General features: G+C 40.7%; 1 protein-coding gene across 4 annotated transcripts in view; it reads right to left on the minus strand.

Annotated features, from left to right (window-relative positions):
- LIG1 (DNA ligase 1) overlaps window positions 1-16127 on the minus strand; it is a 217760-nt gene that overhangs the window by 86819 nt on the left and 114814 nt on the right. For all 4 annotated transcript variants that reach the window (XM_073602588.1, XM_073602587.1, XM_073602589.1 and 1 more), the window contains 2 exons: window positions 12535-12707; window positions 8499-8665 (listed from right to left, as the gene is read on the minus strand). In XM_073602588.1, the coding sequence (XP_073458689.1) occupies window positions 8499-8665; window positions 12535-12707 (340 nt within the window). The remainder of the gene's footprint in view (window positions 1-8498; window positions 8666-12534; window positions 12708-16127) is intronic.

Genomic DNA, 16127 nt, shown 5'->3' on the forward strand with positions numbered 1-16127 from the left:
GTTTTTTCAGCGTAGGGGGTTCCCCTCAAAATCCATACCAGACCTAAGGGCCTGGTATACTTTTGGAGGGGAATTCTCTCACGCTGGCTGCAATAGGAAAATGTGTTTTTCCTATTGCAGCCAGCGCGAGATGTACAGTACCTTGTCCAAGAGAACCAGCGCAATGGTATCGCTCTGGAAACACAATCTCGCGGGCAGGTACTGTACGGTTCGTCTGTTTTTCATTCATCCGTTGCATCAATGATCATCAATGAGCATCAATTGCATCAATTCATCAATGCATTCTTATGGAAAAATGGATGACAACGGATGGTCATTCATTTGCATCTGTTTTCATCAGCGTCCATCAACGTCCATTTTTTTTTAACTAATGAAAGCCCTATTTTTCATCCATCAAAAAAACGGAGCAGACGAACAAAGTATGTTAGCAGACATCCGCTTATATCTGATCTGCTGACAAACTCTCCCCCCCCCCTTAAAACACAATGTATATTAGGCGGTCGCTAAGGAGGGGGCCGGGAAGCCGGCCGCCACATCCTTAACCACTTAGCAACCGGCCCATAGCCGAATGACGGCTACAGGGCGGTTGCTTAACTCAGGGAGGGCGAACAGGGACTTCCTCCCAGAATCCCGCTCTCGTGCCCCCTGTGTGGGGAAAGAGATCGGATGGCAGCAGCGCTGTGGGCTGGATCTGTAGTGCCCACAGCGCTGCTCTGTGACAAATGCAGTCACATCCAGCCATCCCTCCATGCTCAGCCATATTCTAATACCCTGCACTACTCTGCAATACCCAGCCATACTCAGCCGTACTCGGCCTCTGTATGTGGCCAGGCTAACACATGTGGTATCGCCGTACTCAGGAGTAGGAGAATCTTTTTTCTGGTGTAATTGTTTGGTATGTACATGCTATGTGTTAGAAATATATTGTATAAATGGACAACTTTGTGTTAAAAAAAAAAAAAAAAAAAACACGTTTTAACCACTTCCCGGCCGCCATACGACGTCCTTGACTTTGTGCGGGGATATCTGATTGGTGCCTGCAGCTATAGGCATCATTCAGATATCAGCTTCTTCAGCCAGCGATTCCCTACACCATAAGAACGATCATAGCAGCTGTTCCACTGCTTGATTGTTCTTACGGGAGGCAAGAGGGGACGTCCCCCCTCCCGTGCTTCTACCGACTCACCGCTACAATCGAAGCCAGGATCTTTTTTTTTTTTTTTTTTTTTTTTTTTTTATTTCAGGCTTCCCAGCCTAGAGGTGAGATGTGGGGTCTTATTGACCCCATATCTCACTGTAAAGAGGACCTGTCATGCCATATTCCTATTAGAATTTGTTTAAAATCCTTGTAATAGGAATAAAAGTGATCAAAAAATGTATTTTTTGTAAAAAAGAATCAAACTAAAATAAAGTAAAATGAATTAAAAAAAAAACATTTTTAAAGCGCCCCTGTCCCCGTGTGCTCGCATGCAGAAGCGAACACACACGTAGGTCCCGTCCACATATGAAAACGGTGTTCAAACCACATATGTGAGGTATCGCTGCAATCGGTAGAGTGAGGGCAATGATTTTGGTCCTAGACCTCCTCTGTAACTCAAAACATGTAACCAGTAAAAAAATTTTAAAGCGTCGCCTATGGGGATTTTTAAGTAGCGAAGTTTGGTGCCATTCCACGAGCGTGTGCAATTTTGAAGGGTGACATGTTAGGTATCTATTTACTCAGGATAACTTCATCTTTCACATTATGCAAAAACATTGGGCTAATTTTACTGTTTTGTTTTTTTTTTAAAGCACAAAACTGTTTTTTTCCCAAAAAAAAACGCGTTCGAAAAATTGCTGCGCAAATACCGTGCGAGATAAAAAGTTGCAACGACCGCCGTTGTATTCTCTAGGGTCTTTGCTAAAAACATATATAAATGTTTTGGGGTTCTATGTAATTTTCTAGCAAATAAATGATGATTTTTACATGTAGGAGAGAAATGTCAGAATTGGCCTGCGTGCTCCAGAACGCCTGAAGGTGCTCCCTAATTTGTGGTATGCATATGCTGTATGTGAGAAATAACCTGCTAATATGACAATTTTGGGGAAAAAAAATAAAAAAATAATCTTGATTTTGCAAAGAATTGTGGGAAAAAATGACAACCTCAAAAAAACTCACCATACATCTTTCTAAATACCTTTTTGGGGGGTATTTGTACTTTTCTGGCATGTTAGGGTCTCAAGAAATTAGATAGGCCTTCAGTACTTCAGGTGTGATCAATTTTCAGATATTGGCACCATAGCTTTTGGACTCTAACTTTCTCAAAGACCAAATAATATACACCAATTCGGTTATTTTTACCAAAGATATGTAGCGGTATAAATTTTGGCCAAAATATATGAAGAAAAATGACTAATTTGCAAAATTTTATAACAGAAACGAAGAAAAATGCATTTTTTTTTTTTACAGAATTTTCTTTTTTCTTTTATAGCGCAAAAAATAAAGAACCCAGCAGTGATTAAATACCACCAAAAGAAAGCTCTATTTGTGTGAAAAAAAAATTTCATATAGGTACAGTGTTGCATGACTGAGTAATTGTCATTCAAAATGTGAGAGCACTGAAAGCTGAAAGTTGGTCTGGTTATTAAGGGGGTTTAAGTGCCCAGTGGTTAACAACCGATGAGTCATCAGCTGTGCTCTGTCCCCCACCCCAAAGCACCTTGCCCCCTATTCAAGTATGCACTCAAAAAAATGTACCTTCTAGTGCTCTCCGCTTATTATCCAACTTTCTTTTTTTGCTGTTCTGAGCCAACTTCCTGTTAGACCCCTTTTACACATGCTGTCCTTTTTTTATCCATCCGTTGACGAATGAAAAATGGAAATCAATGCATCTCTATGAAAAAAACTGATGTAAATGGATGATCATCCATTTACATAAGTTTTCATCTGCATCAGTCATCATCCATTTTTTTAAGCTGATCAAAGCTCTATTTTTCTTCTATTAAATAAAAGGAACGGAAATAAACTGACAAATGGTCTGTTTTTCATCCGTTTTTGCATTGGTAGTGGATGTAAAAAAAAAAAAAAAACTGGATGAAAAACTGATCAGCACTGATGACAACCTGATTAAAAACGGACAAATACTCATCTGTTTTGATGTGACTGAACTGATGAAACGCATGTGTGAAAGGGGCCTTAGAGGGTGGCTACTTTCATTCTCTATGGTCACACTGCATGTAGAAATGTAGTTCCAGTCTTTTGCTCACTCCTGAGATGGACTAAAAACTGTAGGATTTGTAGTGTACATAAATTAATGCATATAACTCGTTCCAAAGCAAACAGCAGTGAGGGGTTGTAAAAATATTTTTTTTATGGTCCTGGACAATGTTTTTAATAAAGAGACACCGCTACTAGCAAATTTTGCATATACAGTATACCTGTGAGAATTTGTATACACAGATCAGGCATAACATTATTAACACTGACAGGTGAAGTTAATAGACTAATTATCTTGTTACAATGGAGCATGAAAGTGGGTGGGGTATATTAGGCAGCAAGTGAACATGTTGTCCCTGAAGTTGATGTGTCGAAAGCAAAAAATGGACAAGTGTAAGCATTCAAGCAACTTTGACAAGTGCCAAATTGTAATGACTAGACTGGGTTAGAGCAATTACAAAACTGCAGCTCTTGTGGGATATTCCAAGGCTGCAGTGGTCAAGACCTACCAAAGGCTCACTGATGCACGTGGGATGTGAAGGCTGGCCTGTGTAGGCTGATCCAATAGGAAGAGCTAATGTACCTCAAATTGCTAAAAGGTTAATGATGGATCTGATAGAAAAGTGTCAGAACACACAGTGCATCCTGTTTGCTGCGTATGAGGCCGTGTAGCCGCAAATCTGTCAGGGTGTCAATGCTGACCCATGTCCACAGCCAAAAATGGCTACAACGGCCAAATGAGCTTCAGAATTGGACCATGGAGCAGTGGCATCTAATTTCTCCAGATCTCAAACCAATCGACCATCTGTGGGATCTGATGGAAAAACAAGTGAGATTCATGGGAGTCTTACCTCACAACTTATAGGACTTAAAGGATCTGATACTGACGGCTTAGTGCCAGATACCACAGCATACCTTCAGCAGTCGAGTCCATGCCTCAATGGGTCAGGGCTGTTTTGGCAGCAAAAAGGGGACCTACTCAATGTTATGTGGGTGGTCATAAATGTTATGGCTGATCAGTGTACCATATTTTTCGGACCATAAGACGTACTTTTTCCCCCAAGAAATATGGGGGAAAATGGCCCTGCGTCTTATGGTGCGAATATACGACAGGCATCACCCCCCGCCGCTGGCACCACCCCCCTGCCACCACTTGCATCACCTCCCGCCGCCACCACCGGAAGAGAGGCAGGAGAGCAGGGACATACTTCCAAACCCCTGTGGGTGCCGGGCGAGACAGAAAACAGGTAACTATGGGTCTGATGGAGGGAGAAGTGGAGTCCGGCTCCATAGAGGCAGACAGAACGCAGGGCCGGGGACAGGAGCAGCCGGAGGAAGAGGTGAAGGCAGGAGATGGCTCCCAGGAACGAAGGCCGAGGTGGGAGAACCGAGGACAGGAGGAATAGGCAGGCAGCTGGGATAACATCAGGTAAGGCAACGGTCACTCTGCATTTTCTATGGCAACGGTCACTCTGCATTTTCTATGGCAACAGTCACTCTGCATTTTCTATGGCAACGGTCACTCTGCATTTTCTATGGCAACGGTCACTCTGCATTTTCTATGGCAACGGTCACTCTGCATTTTCTATGGCAACGGTCACTCTGCATTTTCTATGGCAACGGTCACTCTGCATTTTCTATGGCAACGGTCACTCTGCATTTTCTATGGCAACGGTCACTCTGCATTTTCTATGGCAACGGTCACTCTGCATTTCATGGGCACTGGAAAATATTTTGAGTACACTATTTGGTTCAGAATATTTTTTTCTCTCGTTTTCAACCTCTAAAACCTGGGTGCGTCTTATGGAGCGAAAAATACGGTAATCCATGCAGTCTTCTCCTTTTTTGTCCCACAGTATAGTTTCTACCAGTAGACTCCAGACTTCTTTATTTATTACAGGTACTTATATAGCGTCGTCAATTTACATAGCCCTTTACACATATATTGTACTTTCACATCAGTCCCTGCCTTCAACGAGCTTACATTCTAAGGTTCCTAACTCACATTCATATATACACATACTAGGGCCAATTTACACAGGTGCCAATTTACTAACCAGCATGTCTTTGGAGTCTGGGAAGAAATCCACGCAGGCACAGGGAGAACATGCCAACTCCGGGCAGGTAGTGCCATGGCTTGTTCAGAATTTTGGAAAACATTAAGTCTTAAAATTTATATACACATGCAGCAATTTTTTTTAGATTGCAGAAAGGTTAAAACTTTTGTTAGGTTAATTATCATACTCCCATTCCCCCATTTTATTTTCTGTCCAGTTGAGCATTGTCACAGGAAGTTAGGGGCATTCTCCCTAAAATGGACACCATTTAAAATTGTGGTTCTAAACCCTTAGATATACTTTCAAAAACACAGAAAGGAAACATTTCTGCTAACTGTATTTTAATGAGCTACTGCTGACAGATGGTCTCAGGGTGCTCATTATGTGTATATAGAACTGTTGTAAGCACACCAAGTTTTGGATGATATATACAGTTCTATGTTCTCCCTGTAAGTCTTATGCAACCAGGCAAAACATTATCTTCGCACTACGCTGTCATCAATCTTGTATGTTATTTTGGCTCTTGACCTTCCCCACCAGGTGCAGCTTTCTGCCAGCATCTCATAAAACAAGAATACAGTAGGCTTAAGAGGTATTTGTGCAAAGGCAGTTTTAAACACAATAATAAAGTAAAACTATATAAACTGCAGCTCAAAAACAAAGTTCAGAAAGTTATTTGATATAGTAAACTAATTTACAATATAAATGCTATTCACACTTGCAATGTAAAAATTACATATGACGGAGTCTGTCAGTGGCACTGAAAACAGCAGTTTTCTGAGCCACCTTATTACATAGGTTTATTACCTTTTATTGCTGTCAGTATCTCCCTTATGTTCCCACTTGCTGTAATAGGGTGACAATACTGTGTTCTGCAGTGAAATTACATAGCAACACAGTCATCCTGTTGGCAGGGTAGCCTTAGATGCATACATACTTAAATGAGCTTTAGCCCTTTTAGCAATATGCCATACATGAAGGGGAAAAGAGGGGTGGGGAACAAAGAGAACCCGTAAAAAAAAAAAAAAAAAAAATTGCGTGCATGAGCGCCAGCACTGGGATTTGTGTGTGTAAACACACAAATCCCTGTGCTGTCAGAGGAGACATGTTGTTTGTTGCTAGTAAGTAGGAACAGCGATATGTCTCCTCTCCTACCCAGTCCAATCCCCATACAGTTAGAACGCACTGAGGGAACACACATTTAACCCCTTGATCGCCCTCTAGTGTTAACCCCTTCCCTACCAGTGACATTTACATAGTAATCAGTGCATTTTTATAGCACTGATCGCTGTATAAAATGTCAATGGTCCCAAAAATGTGTCAAAAGTGTCTGATCTGACCATCACAATACCGCTACTAGTAAAAAATAATGCCATACATCTTTCCCAAAGTTTGTAGACAATATACGCTTATTGCAAATTTTTTTACCAAAAATATGTAGAATATATATTGGCCTAAAATGATGAAGAAATGTGTTTTTTAAAAACATTTTTGGGGATATTTATTATAGCAAGAATGAAAAAATTGGGTTTTTTTTCAAAATTATTATAGCAAGAAGTAAAAATTATAGTTTTTTTCAAAATTGTCACTGTTTATAGCGCAAAAAATAAAAAAACCACAGGAGGTGATCAAATTGCATTAAAAAAAAAGCCATTTGTAGGAAAAAAAGGACGCAAAATTTTGTTTGGGTACAGCATCGCAATTACCAGTTAAGATGGTGCCAAATTGTAAAAAGTGCTCTGGTCAGGAAGGGGGTAAAACCTTCCGGGGCTGAAGTGAAAAGGTTAAAACCGTTACAGCAAATATTTTTGTTTTTCTTTTGGAGAAAAAGTTTAAGCTGTATAAATAAAACCTACTCCTAGGACCCTATCACATTGGCAGTGCCAGGGTGTCAGTGGTAAATCGCCGCTATTTTTAGCAGTGCTTTATCGTCGTTTTTGGTGCACTTTTCGGGCGCTAGCAGGCCGCTTTGAAACCCCGCTAACGATTGAAAAAGTGATTTGCCAGAGCTGCCCATTGATTTCAATGGGCAGGGGTGCTTTGGGAGCAGTGTATACACCGCTCCTACAGTGCCTCAAAGATGCTGCTTGCTTGTGGTTGAGAGCAGAGTATTGTCTCTAACAGGTTCAAAAGCCAGTTTTAGATCCCAGAGTTGCAAGGGAATGAATGGGGGGGGGGGGGGGGCTACATGGGGACCCCCAATACAAAGGTCTTAAATCAAGGAGTGAGAGGCCAATGGTCTCTGAAACAAAGTAGGAAGGGCAGAAACACCACCCTTGATAGTGCTGAGAGCCAGTCATTGATCCAGACCTGCTCAGAGACTTTGTCCCATCAGGAAACTCTTGGGGTGGAAGACCAATAATTGTCCAATGACAGCCTTGTAAGAAGAATACTTCCTAGCTTTTAGCAATGTAGGTAACACAGACTCAAAGGTTCCCCTTGCCCTCAAAACCTGGGCTTCAACAGTGACTTGATCACCGTAAGGCAACAGGGGACCAAGGAGAACCAGAAGAATCATGGCGTGGATGCAGATGAGGAAATTGTGTGAAGGCTGAGAAAATCCGCAGACTCGGAGAAACGGTGTGCACACGAGGATTAATTCAACCTGAAGGGAGGCTGTGCAGACTCAGTGGGGGCACCCAGGTAGTAATAGATACTGGGCACTAGTTTAAAAAAAAAATAGCACTGCATCAATTCCCACCTCTGGCCCATAAGCAAAAGTGTTGCAGCTGGCGCTCCAGAGTTAATTCCTCAGGTCATGGGTGCTCAACCTGTGGCCCTCCATCTGTTGCGGAACTACTGGTTGAGCGCCCATGCCTTATGGGCTCCCTAAAGCATTCAAGCATGCACCAAGCTCCTGCAAATAAAAAAGGCAAAGCCCTGAGTTACCTTATTTCATAACGCCTTCTATTTCTATTATTGCATACAGTTCTATAAATCGAGATAGATATTTGCAAGGTATATGTTCAGTGGCTATTCCAATTTCATAAGAGCAATGTAGTATGTTATTATCTTGTTTGAACAATTCACCAGGGATGTCCTCTACAAAAGGTGACATGTATGGGTATATGGAAGATTTCTATGTGATTTACATATCATCATCTGAATACAAGACTTTATGGAGGAAAAGTGAGCATAATTTGCTCCAATTTTAAATGCTTGAACCTTCAAAACGCCATAACCAGAATGTAAAAAGAATATAAAAACAGTAATACAGTTGATTCTACTTTGTACTCAATACCTACAGCATTACCAGTCATCTTGGCAATCTCTTTCAGCTTATTAAAGACACCCGAAACAGTAAGTTTTGGGGGTGTGAACATGGTGCGCTGGTTACTGCGGCTGCTTTCCGCAACAAGACCGAGATCCCCCTTCTCTTGAGCCTCCGCTTTAATTTTGTCTAACTGACGTCCTGCCAATAAACAGATAAGACATGTATAGAAGTTACCATAATTAAAAAAAAAAAGCAATTACAGATAACATGATAGGATATAAATATGGGAGCTGCTATTAATGGTTTTTAAGAGAGTGAAAACTCTGGGGGATGGCCATTGTTAACCCTGTATTCAGCCATGAACCAAAAAAAGGTATGTTCAAATCCAGAGTCCCAACTAACTCACATGCTACATAGATGTTTTGTATCACTGATTCACTAGATAGTGAAACTAGTCTAAAGCCTAGTACACACGATGAGATTATCGAATGAATAATCATCCTTTTTTGCATGCTAGTCTCCATATCGAAAACAAATAGGTTACCAAGTACAAAAATTCTCATACGACATAATAAAAATTTGAAAGTGGTGTAATGTATTTGTCTTGTATTGTGTTTTCTGACGAAAACTGTACTGATTACATGAAAATCGTATGATCTGGTATGGTACGAGAAACATTTTTGGGTTTGTCCCTTTCATGTTTGACGAAAGCTGTGTACTAAAGACATGATTATCGTATGATTGCTTCAAAAGCGGTATTTTTTGTACGATATTTTGATCGTGTGTATGGGGCTTAAAGGGTTACTAAACACTTAAAAAAAAAAGGTCATACTTACCTCCACTGTGCAGTTTGTTTTGCACAGAGTGGCCCCGATTCTCCTCTTCTGGGGTCCCACATCGGCGCTGGTGGCTCCTCCCTGCATCGGGAAACCACGGAGAAGCGCTCTCCTTGGGGGTACCGTGCGGGTATGCTCCCGAGTCCAGTATTTGCGTCCATAGACAGAATGCCGGACTCAGCCCGCCCCCCGCATCATTGGATTTGATCGACAGCAGCCATAAAATGCCCTGAAATCGCGGCAATCCACATCGCGGGAGGCATGTCGCCCCAAAGTAGCTCCTGAACAATTTTTGGGCGACATGCATCCCGTGATGTGGGTTGCCGTGATTGCAGCACACTCGCACCGCGATTTGAGGTGTCATTTAAATGAATGGCATCTCAAATACGAGTCCCACGTTTTTGTCATTCACACCTCGGCGCTATCAAATCATGGGCAGATCCATGGCAAATCTGCCCGCGATTCAAAAACGTAGTGTGAATGCAGCCTTAAAGTTGAATTCCATCTATCCTTTTACTTTAAATAGTTTGTTTGGTACAAGCTGGCTTAAACAAACTATTTCCTATACTAATTGAGGTGGCCACTGTCAGGGCTGTATAAACTGTATGTAGCATTAGCTACATACAGCATACAGTGCTGCATACCTGCAGCCATATGGGAACTTCCTGTCTGCTGCTGGAACAGATTCGAGTCAGGCTGACCTTTGCCTAGCCATTCACAAGAAGCCTTATGATTTTTTTCAAGGCTTCTTCCTCTGAGGGAGAGAGCCGAGCAAATTACTTCACTTTCATTTATCGTGAATAGCCGAGAAGCATCCACTCCACTCAATTTTGTTCTGGCAGCAGACAGGAATTCCCATACTGATGCTACAACATAGAGCTGTATACGTTATGTGGCTAATGGAACGTACAGTTTATAAAGTGTCGACAATGGCTGCAGCAATTAGAAAAGTCAACAGTGTGTTTAAGCAAGCCTGGAACAAACTATTTAAAATGAAAGGGAAAATAGGCATAGGACTTTGCTTGGCTGTATAATTGTAGTATTATTATAATTATATGTACTATATTTTACTACAGTATAGTAGAATGCAGCACTGAGACATTCAAGAGTTATACACAGAGCTTCAATACACATACAGAGACAATCTACAGGGTGTTGCCATGGATGCTGGATTTAGGTTTAAAAAGTATAATCTCCTTGTTCTCTCCCCCCCACTTTTTCTTCAGCCCTGGCATTCTGGATCTTTGAATGTCTGGCTCTTACCGGAAACTGAGGTCTATTACGATTGTGCATTTGTCTAATACTTGCTTTGGGAAGTGGGTTTATTGGATTTTACAAGGTAGAAACTGGCTCATAAGCTCAGAATAACTTATTGACTTTGTAGACTGGGAACGATTTACACTATTTTCAATTCTTTTTGTATATTTCATATGGACGATTATTGACGTTTTGTACTATTGGTGGGTTTGTCATTTTACAAAATACAATAAAATATTGAAAGTAGTGCAAAAAAAATTCAGTGCAGTCTGCCGCTACTGCACTTTTATCAATTAGCAGGGTTTCCAGCACTCTACAGAACACCCCCAAACCTTCCAAGTTATGGACATGGGAGAGGTGTTCTGTAGTCCTAGGCACCTTTAGTCCTGGTGTGACAATGTTATCCCTTCATAAATACAATACAGTGAGCGAGCACGGTCACCCGAGAAAAGAAAGTATGTTACCGGCAGGATTACCATGTGAAAAAGAAAAAGCCTAAACATTGAAAAATACAGCCACCGCATCTAAAAAGCAGTAAGCTCACTGAAAATGAGAATACACATACATATATACATACAGTATCTCACAAAAGTGAGTACACCGCTCACATTTTTATAAATATTTTATTATATCTTTTCATGTGTCAACACTGAAGAAATGACACTTTGCTACAATGTAAAGTAGTGAGTGTACAGCTTGTATAATAGTGTAAATTTGCTGTTCCCTCAAAATAACTCACGCAGCCATTAATGTTTAAACCGCTATCAACAAAAGTGAGTACACCCCTAAGTGAAAATGTCCAAATTGGGCCCAATTAGCCATTTTCCCTCCCCGATGTCATAGGACTCGTTAGTGTTACAAGGTCTCAGGTGTAAATGGGGAGCAGGTGTGTTAAATTTGGTGTTATCACTCTCTCATACTGGTCACTGGAAGTTCAACATGGCACCTCATGGCAAAGAACTGTCTGAGGATCTGCAAAAAAAAAAAATTGTTGCTCTACATAAAGTTGGCCAAGGCTATAAGAAGTTGCCAATACCCTGAAGCTGAGCTGCAGCATCATGGCCAAGACCATACAGCAGTTTAACAGGACAGGTTCCATTCAAAACAGGCCTCGCCATGGCCGACCAGAGAAGTTGAGTGCATGTGCTCAGAGTCATATCCAGAGGTCGTCTTTCGGAAATAGACTTATGAGTGCTGCCAGCATTGCTGCAGAGGTTGAAGGGGTGAGGCAGAGCATGATTCCCTCCCTTTGGAAACTGGGCCGGGCCACAGGGCAGTATTCCAACATGATAATGACCCCAAACACACTTCCAAGACGACCACTGCCTTGTTAAAGATGCTGAGGGTAAAGGTGATGGACTGGCCAAGCAGTTCTCCAGACCTAAACCCTATTGAGCATCTGTGGGGCATCCTCATAAGGAGGGTGGAGGAGCGCAAGGTCTCTAACATTCACCAGCTCCGTGATGTTATCATGGAGGAGTGGAAGAGGACTCCAGTGGCAACCTGTGACGCTCTGGTGAACTCCATGCCCAAGAGTGTTAAGGCAGTGCTGGTAAATAATGGTGGCCACACAAAATATTGACTCTTTGGGCCCAATTTGGACATTTTCGCTTAGAGGTGTACTCACTTTTGTTGCCAGCGGTTTAGACAATAATGGCTGTGTGTTGAGTTATTTTGAGGGGACAGCACATTTACACTGTTATACAAGCTGTACACTCACTACTTTACATTGTAGCAGCAAAGTATAATTTCTTCAGTGTTGTCAAATGAAAGGATATAATAAAATATTTACAAAAATGTGAGGGATAGAGATATTTTTTAATATATATATAATATTATATAATATATATAATCTCTATCTATAGATATATATACTCCTTTCTTGTGTGTACAGTATGCGATGTATGCTCTACAAAAAAAAATATTTAAAAATCAATTAAAAGAAAGTACATGTTTATTGAAAAATATTCATACCAGTCGCTTGTGCAACAGCTTTCATCAATATAGTTTCTCCAATACCAAGTTCAAGCCCTTCATAAGCAGGACCCAGGCGGTTCAAACACAGGTAGATGCAAGGTAGAAGGTCCCCCGGAGACAGACAGATAACAGAGCGCAGCAAATTACTAAGTGTCTCTATGTTCTTTAAGCTAAAATAGAATAGAATAGAAGTAGTATATTAAAACAAACATCTGAAAAAAAATACGTTTAAAAACATGCATACTAATAGAGCATTATTAGCTGTGAAAATGGGAAACCGTACTGCAATTTATATCAAGCTTGGACTTTTTTGAGCCCTTGTCCAATTTGTTTAGCTGAAAAGGGTTTTTAAAGAAATTGCGGTGTCAGCTAGTCTACCCCAAAACTGACTAAACATTACTACTTGGGTAAAGGGCTTTCTGTTTGTATGTTTTAGAAAAAAAAAAAAAAAAAAAAAAAAAAAAAGTTCTAAGAAAAGGATATTACAGATCTATCAAATTCCTCTAGAGTAGCCTAAAGGCTCATACACACCATAAGAAAATCGGACGAACATTTTCATCTGAGGAAAGATCGTATGATTTTCTAGTAGCGAGTACACAACTTTCAATAGCCGATTCCACCCTTCCAAACATAAATTTCCAAAGGGACTACAACTACAAAATTTTTCTCATACAGAAACAGAACGAACAATTTTCGTTTAACCGCTTCCGGACCGCTCACTGCACACTTATGCCCCGTACACACGGTCGGATTTTCCGATGGAAAATGTCCGATCGGAGCGTGTTGTCGGAAATTCCGACTGTGTGTGGGCTCCATCGGACATTTTCCATCGGATTTTCCGACACACAAAGTTGGAGAGCAGGAGATAAAATTTTCCGACAACAAAATCCGTTGTCGGAAATTCCGATCGTGTGTACACAAATCCGACGGACAAAGTGCCACGCATGCTCAGAATAAATAAAGAGATGAAAGCTATTGGCCACTGCCCCGTTTATAGTCCCGACGTACGTGTTTTACGTCACCGCGTTTAGAACGATCGGATTTTCCGACAACTTTGTGTGACCGTGTGTATGCAAGACAAGTTTGAGCCAACATCCATCGGAAAAAATCCTAGGATTTTGTTATCGGAATGTCCGAACAAAGTCCGACCGTGTGTACGGGGCATTACTGCGGCAGGGTGGCTGGGCTGCGCGAAACAATGTACCTGTTCGTTGTTTTGTCTGGGGCGCACGTGCTGCCAAAGACCTGCTACCGCTGTGATTGGACACAGTGGGAGCCAATCAACGGGTCCTGCGGTCACAATGGCTGTCGGCCACCTGCGATCTTTCGCTGGGGAGGCAGAACAGCAGTCTGCCTATGTAAACAAGGCAGGCTGCTCTTCTGTCACAGAGAAAGAGCGATTGTGCGTTCCTGCTAATCAGAAACACAGATGTCTCTCTTCCTCCAGTCAGAAAGCATTCCCTAGAATAGGAGCACACTTAACCCTTTGATCGCCCCTGATAACACCTTTCCTTCCCCAGTGTCATTTATACAGTGACCGTGCAATTTTATTTAACACTGATCACTGTATTAGTGCCACTGGTACCAAAAAGGGTCTCTTAGTGTCCGATCTGTCCACCGCAACCCAGCAAAAAAATAAATAAAACTTAAAAAAAAAAAAAAAAAAAAAAAAAAAAAATCGCTGATTGCCGCCATTACTAGTAAATAAGAAAAAGGATAAAAATAAAAAAATGCTATAAAATATCTCATAGTTTGTAGACACGATAACTTTTGCGCAAAACAATATATCTACTTGGGATTTTTTCTTACCAAAAATATGTAGCAGAATACATATTGGCCTAAATTGATGAATACATTTGATTGGATATGTTTTATAGCAGAAAGTAAAAAAAAAATATTTTTTTTCAAAATATTATCTCTCAATTTTATTTGGGTACAGCGTCGCATGACCGTGCTATCGTCGGGTAAAGTAACGCAGTGCTGTATAGCAAAAAACTGCCTGGTCATTAAGGGGGTAAAACCTTCTTGGAGCTGAACTAGCTAATGTGTACTGTTTTCGTACGAGAAAAAAAAAATTAGAAATGAAAGACTGCTCGTGATCAGAAACAAAAAAAGCCTTTGACGTGCGAGAATTTTCATACGTTATTTCCCTTCTCGGTTCCGAAAACTGGACCGTTCGGCAGATTTTCTTATAGTTTGTACCCCACTTAAAGATGATTACGAAGGCCAGACAACTTGTCTGCTTAAAACAACTTTTAACCACTTAAGGACAAGGCCTATTTTTCACATCTGTTTACAAGAAAACCCTAAACATTAAATATATATATATATATATACACATTTTTTTATTTTTTTTTTGCAGACACCCTAGAGAATAAAATGGTGTCACACCGTATTAGCGCAGTGGTCTTACAAATGCAATTTTTGGGGAAAAAATACACATTTAAATAAAATGAAAAAAAAAATGACACAGTAAAGTTAGCCCAATTTTTTTCTATATTGTAAAAGATGATGTTATGCCGAGTAAATTGATACCCAACAAGTCATGCTTCTAAATTGCGCTCGCTCATGGAATGGCGACAAACTTTGGCACTTAAAGCGGAGTTCCACCCAAAAATGGAACTTCCGCTGATCAGATTACTAGCCAAATCCGCCCCCCCCCCCCGTGTCACGTTTGGCACCTTTCAGGGGGAGCAGATACCAGTCTTTTACAGGTATTTGCTCCCACTTCTGGCGATCTGCGCCATGTCCGGGCCCTCCTCCTTCCGCCCCCGCTGTCTTCTGGGAGACACACAGGTCCCAGAAGACAGCAGGAACCAGTGAGGACACGCAAATGTCTCATTTATTTTACTTCATTTTTTTACACTGTCCTTATTAAAACAAAATATTGGATCACTTTTATTCCTAATACAAGGAATGTAAACATCCCTTGTAATAGAAAAAAAGAATGACAGGACCTCTTTAATGTGAGATCAGGGGTCAAAAAGACCTCAGATATCACATTTATACAGTTGTGCTTATAAGTTTACATACCCTGGCAGAATTTATGATTTCTTGGCCATTTTTCAGAGAATATGAATGATAACACAAAACCTTTTCTTTCACTCCTGGTTAGTGGTTGGCTGAAGCCATTTATTATCAATCAACTTTGTTTACTCTTTTTAACCACTTCAGCCCTGGACGAATTTACCCCCTTCTTGACCAGAGCACTTTTTGTGATTCGGCACTGTGTCACTTTAACTGACAATTGCGCAGTCGTGTGACGTTGTACCCAAACAAAATTGACATACTTTTTTTCCCACAAATAGAGCTTTCTTTTGGTGGCATTTTATCGCCTCTGCGGTTTTTATTTTTTGTGCTATTTTGAAAAAAAAAAGGCATTTTTTACCTTTTGCTATAATAATTATCCCCCAAAAATATATAAAAAAAAACAATTTTTTCCTCAGTTTAGGCTGATATGTATTTTTTTTACATATTTTTGGTAAAAAAAATAAATAAATAAAATAGCAATAAGCGTATATTGATTGGTTTGCGCAAAAGTTATAGCTTCTACAAAATAGGGGATAGATTTATAGCATTTTTATTTTATT

This window comes from Aquarana catesbeiana, linkage group LG10 (genome assembly GCF_042186555.1).
Source record: "Aquarana catesbeiana isolate 2022-GZ linkage group LG10, ASM4218655v1, whole genome shotgun sequence".
In the NCBI taxonomy this organism is placed as follows: Eukaryota; Metazoa; Chordata; class Amphibia; order Anura; family Ranidae; genus Aquarana; species Aquarana catesbeiana.